General features: G+C 57.2%; 3 protein-coding genes across 3 annotated transcripts in view; 1 reads left to right on the forward strand and 2 right to left on the reverse strand.

Annotated features, from left to right (window-relative positions):
* The window catches only part of PTSG_10009 (uncharacterized protein), a gene marked incomplete at its 3' end in the record, with an annotated part of 3111 nt that extends 1850 nt beyond the window's left edge, over positions 1-1261 (reverse strand). The window contains exons 1-3 of the mRNA XM_004988869.1: positions 1038-1261; positions 532-722; positions 47-145 (exon numbers count right to left, since the gene is read on the reverse strand). Coding sequence (XP_004988926.1) covers positions 47-145; positions 532-722; positions 1038-1224 — 477 coding nt within the window. The 5' untranslated portion in view covers positions 1225-1261. The remainder of the gene's footprint in view (positions 1-46; positions 146-531; positions 723-1037) is intronic.
* Positions 1262-1617: 356 nt separating this feature from the next.
* Positions 1618-4121, forward strand: PTSG_10010 (uncharacterized protein). Its single transcript, XM_004988870.1, has 3 exons — positions 1618-2616; positions 2904-2917; positions 3162-4121. Exons 1-3 carry the CDS (start codon positions 1768-1770, stop codon positions 3625-3627), a joined length of 1329 nt encoding a protein of 442 aa, XP_004988927.1. The 5' UTR covers positions 1618-1767; the 3' UTR covers positions 3628-4121.
* Positions 3996-5000, reverse strand: part of PTSG_12978 (uncharacterized protein) — a 15006-nt gene continuing 14001 nt past the window's right edge. Inside the window, exon 38 of the mRNA XM_004988871.1 lies at positions 3996-5000. This exon is cut by the window's right edge and continues 1290 nt beyond it. The gene's annotated coding sequence lies outside the window, so the exon portion shown is untranslated.

Raw genomic sequence — 5000 nt, forward strand, 5'->3', positions numbered from 1 at the left:
CATCGAGCCAGCCCTCTGCCATGAGCAGGTTGCATGCTTCCTCGACTTGCTTGGCCGACTTGGCTGTGCCGAGCTCAAGGCGTCGCCCCAGCTGCCACGCGTCCTTGTCATTGACAAAGCCATCTCCGCTCAGAATCTCCTCCACCTGCACCAGTCCCACGTGCGGCGGCGAAACGGTGAAACTCGGCAGCAAAACGTGCACCGACACAGGAAGAGAGGAGGGAGAGACAGAGAGAGAGAGAGAGAGAGAGAGAGAGAGAGAGAGAGAGAGAGAGAGAGAGAGAGAGAGAGAGAGAGAGAGAGAGAGAAGGGAGAGACAGACAGACAGACAGACAGACAGACAGACAGACAGACAGACACATGCACACACACATGCCCACACACAAGTGCGCTGAACACCAATCGAACTTCCAGCCAAAGGTGACTGCATCCTTCACGCACCTTTAAACCCCAACACAACACACACACACACACACACACTCACTCACTCACTCACTCACTCACTCACTCACTCGCGCGCGAAACTGATACCAAAGCGTTGAAGAGGGAAAGCGTGAACTTGTCCAGCCTTGTTGCGTAGGTCCGAGCGGCAAGGTCCACGCGCGTATTGACGAGCGCATACACGGTATCACCGGTGACTTCGTCTGTGCAATGGTTGATGGTCATTGCGACTTGCTTCAACTTGTCATTGCACTGCTGTACAAACTCCCGAAGGTCAGGTGCTGTGTGTGTGTGTGTGTGTGTGTGTGTGTGTGTATGTGTGTGTTTGTATGTGTGTGTGTGTGCGTGTGTGTGCGTGTGTGCGTGTGTGTGCGTGCGTGCGTGTGTGCGCGTGTGCTGACAGTGAGCTCGGTGTACATGCCTGTGCTTCATTCCACATCATTTCGACCACGCTAATGCCAAACACACATACGCACTGATACACACACTGACACACTGACACACATACACACACATACACACACATACACACACATACACACACATGCACACACTGACACGCACTGACACACACTCTCTCCTCCATCCATGCTCACCTTCCTCGCCTTCTGCAGGCTGGTGTTGAGCATGAGCCTGTTGGAAGATCCGTTGGACATCTTTTTCAGGCATGGGGCTGTTGAACAGCAGGGCTTGTAGGAACGGCTGGTGTGGCTTCACCACCCCATCATCATCCGCATCGCCGACCATCGCCATCTGCGATGCGCTCACCGCCTGCGACGCCATCTCCTGTCTGTTGTTTGAGCGCGCTTGTTCACCCAGGATTGTTTGTGAATGATTTCATGCAATTGTCACAACTTGGTTTTGCCCACTACCAAAGCAGGCGGCAAACCCGGGTTTGCCCACCACGCCGTTGGTGGTTGCATGCAGGCACGCTTTGCACGGCGACCCATGTCAGTAAGTGGGACAAAACAGACATACGCAAGCAAGCGAGACTGCAAGTCAGCGAGCAAGCAAGCGATTAAGCAGCAAGCAGAATGCTTTGCTTTACTGACAAGCGAGCGTGACATGAAGCGGTCCTGCTTTTTTATTGTGACACCGCCCCTTCCACGGCAACCAAAGCAAAGAGCACGCACGAGTTCAAGCAAGCAAGAGAAGCAAAACAAAAAACAAAACAAAAGGCAAGCCGCCTCTTCTGCCTCTTCTTGCATCCACGCTGCGTCCATTTTCACAACACACAGGTTGGCGATCGCAAAGCACCATCCCAAGCTCGCAAAACACGCAAAACACAAAACACCTCTACAAGAGCCACCAACCAAGCCCACCACCATGCGCCGCCGATCGACGAGTGCAAAGATGCTGCTGCTGCTGTTTGCTGTGGCTCTTGGCTGCACGAGCAGCCTGCTGCACACCGCCGTGGCTGCTGAGCCCGCGCGCTGTGCCATGCCGCCCGTCGCCACCGACAAGGCTGACGCCAAGGCCGCGGAGGCTCAGGCAGATGCCGCAAAGCGCGAGGCGCTGTTCAAGGGCGAGGGCCACGAGACCATGCGTCGCCAAGTCGCAGACTACCTCGACACGTACACCATCGAAGAGATCGACATCCCCATCAACTACATTGTCATCTTCGAGGAGGACGGCACGGGCTGGGTCCCCGAGGGCCAGCTTGAGAACCAGACCACCGTCATGAACGAGCGCTTTGCGGGCCAGGGCGTCGATGCATCAAAGGACACCGGCATGCGCTTTTACACCGCCAACATCACCTACATCAACAACACGTTGCTGGCCTACTACTGCGGCGACGCCAGCCTGTACACCATCCCCCGCTACGAGCTCATCGACGACGCTTCAGAGGCCCTCCACGTGCTGGTGTGCCCCTCTGACTACTTCCTCGGCGTCGCCGTGTTCCCCTGGGATGCCCCCGAGGACTCCCCCATGCACGCCATCAACCTGCACTACGGCACGCTGCCCGGCGGCTTCATCACCTCTTACAACGCAGGCTACACGCTTGTGCACGAGGCTGGGCACTACTTTGGCCTGCTGCACACCTTCCAAGGAACCACCTGCTCACGTCGTGGCGGCGATTTCATTCGGGACACCCCTGCCCAGAAGTATCCCACGAACGGCTGTCCGGCAGAGGTGGATGCTGACACGTGCCCACACCGCCGTGGCTACGACAACGTGAGTGTGAAAGTGGGAATGAGACGGGGAGGGGGGAGAAGGTGCGGGCGAGCACGCTGGATGAGGAACACGACGTTGTTTGAAAGACGGCGACACTGTGTGTGTGTGTGTGTGTCTGTCTGTCTGTGTGTGTGTGTGTGTGTGTGTGTGTGTCTGCGTGCGTGTGAACTTGCCTTGCGTTTTGGTTCCATCGCCACTCTAATTTCGCTTCCAACTCACCTCCCCCCCCCCCGCTTTCCAATGCCCTCTATCCTACCCCTACCTCGACGATCATACTCCGCTCGCAGATCCACAACTTTATGTACGCTGCTTGCTTGCTTGCATGCATGCATCCACGCTTGCGCGTCTCCTTACTTGCTTGCCTGTGTCTTTGCATGGATTGGCTTCCTTCACCTTTTCGCCGAATCGCCCGTCCACATGTGCATACAACCCACCCTCCCCTCCTCCCACCCCCACCCCCTTCCTCCTCTCTCTCTCTCTTCTCCTCCATCCCCATCATCGCATGCCTTCCCTCCTTCTCCCTCATATCCTCACCCTCACCACAGGGACTACTCGTACGATGAGTGTCTTGACCGCTTCAGCCGCTGGCAGGTCGTGTACATGCGCTTCTACACCAACCTCTTCCGCCCCACGCTTGTGAACACCGGTCGTGTTGTCGAGACAAGCGCGCAGACGTGTGCTGACCTCGGCTGGACCGCCGACGGCGACGTGTGCGTGCAGACACGCTTCGAGTCGGCCCAGTGCACAACGGGCACATGGTACGACAACCACTACCTGTGCGAGAGCATTGGCGCGCGCATGTGTTCGCAGGAGGAGCTCCTCAACCTCGACATTGGCGGGCGCTGCCGCCGCCTTCTTCGTGGTCACAGCGTGTGGTCCACTGAGCTCTGCCCCAACGACATTCGTGGCGTTGTCGAGCTCACCAAGAACAACGGCCGCACCCCAGGTTGCCGCGACGCGTTTGTGGGTGACGCCACCATGGCCTGCTGTGCTGATGTCGGCTTGCCTTAAGCGGAGATGCTCAAATGTCACCCAATGCACTGACTTCACTTCAGCACCAGTGAGTGCAGCCCCTCCCGACTTCCTTGCGCATGCATGTTCATTGCGCCCATACGTTGCTCTGCCTGCTGTTCGTCCTGCTGTTTTGCTTGCTCTTGTTTTGTGAACCACATGCATCTTTCCGTTTCGCATGGAGCCGCACTCAGGCGACCTTGTGTTCATCGCCGCCATTCTTCAGATGTGTTTTGCCTCACCTCGCCCTCCTCCAAACGACAGTCGCTCATGCTTGCCTGTACGCATTTGTATGTGTGCTGTCCTTTCTGCGTCCATGTACTCCTTTCGTCCCCCCCCCCCAAATGCACATACATATGTTGTTGTGTTCAAGCGGAGCGTTTACTGACGACGACTGATGATGGAAGAGCGTGAACTAACACAGATGCAAAGGAACAATGGGGTGGGAGGGGGAACACGTGCACCAAGGCCAATGAATGATGACGATAAGGCAACGGAACGCACGTTACTCGCACGCAGAGAGGGGTTGGCGGCGGCGCCGGAATGGAAACGAAAAGCACATGAGCAAGAACACGAGAAGCACATGAAAAGCACGGACAGTTACAGACGATCAAGCTAGCGAAGGCACAACACGGCACAGCAATGACTTGTGGGCCAACAAAACACGGAAGGCGGTGAAAAGCCAAGTCGGGTGGTGGAAGAAACTCCCTAAAAAAAGGACAGAACACTATCACTCACACACACGACACACGCACACACACGCACACACACACACGCACACACACACAAACGCGCGCAATCACACGCATACGTGTGCGAGCTCATGCAGGAAGCTTCTTGACGCGGTCTGGGCGCACAAACATGCCCGTGCTGGGCGGGCAGGTGAAGTAACGCACACCCTGCTTCTCGCCATCGTGCTTGCCTGGTCGCGATCGCAGTTCCACGCCAACCCAGGGGCCCTCGCCAAACTCAACCATTCCCATGAAGCGAACAACCCCACGAGATGGGCCCACCTGCGCATTCTCAATCACCACGGAATCCCCAACGGCGTAGTCGACAGCAGGCATGGCCGTAATACCCGCCCACTTGCTCGCCTTGCCCTTCTTCTTGTGTTTCGTGTTGGTGTGCTTGGCGTGCGGCTTGCCAGACGATGGAGGGGTTGCTGTTCGCGCATGCGCGGGGGAGGATGTTGGCGTGCTGGCTGCGTGTGCTGTCGAGGCGTGCTTCTTTGCTGCTGACGCTGGCCTTGATGGCTTCTTGGCCGACGACGTCGCTGTTGGGGTCGCGGTAGTTCTCGCCTTTGCTGCGGTGCGGCCGCCACCAGGCGTGGACACACGCGATGACGCAGGCAACCTCTCTTGATGCTGCTGCTG

Source organism: Salpingoeca rosetta, assembly GCF_000188695.1.
Source record: "Salpingoeca rosetta unplaced genomic scaffold supercont1.32, whole genome shotgun sequence".
Lineage (NCBI taxonomy): Eukaryota > Choanoflagellata > Craspedida > Salpingoecidae > Salpingoeca > Salpingoeca rosetta.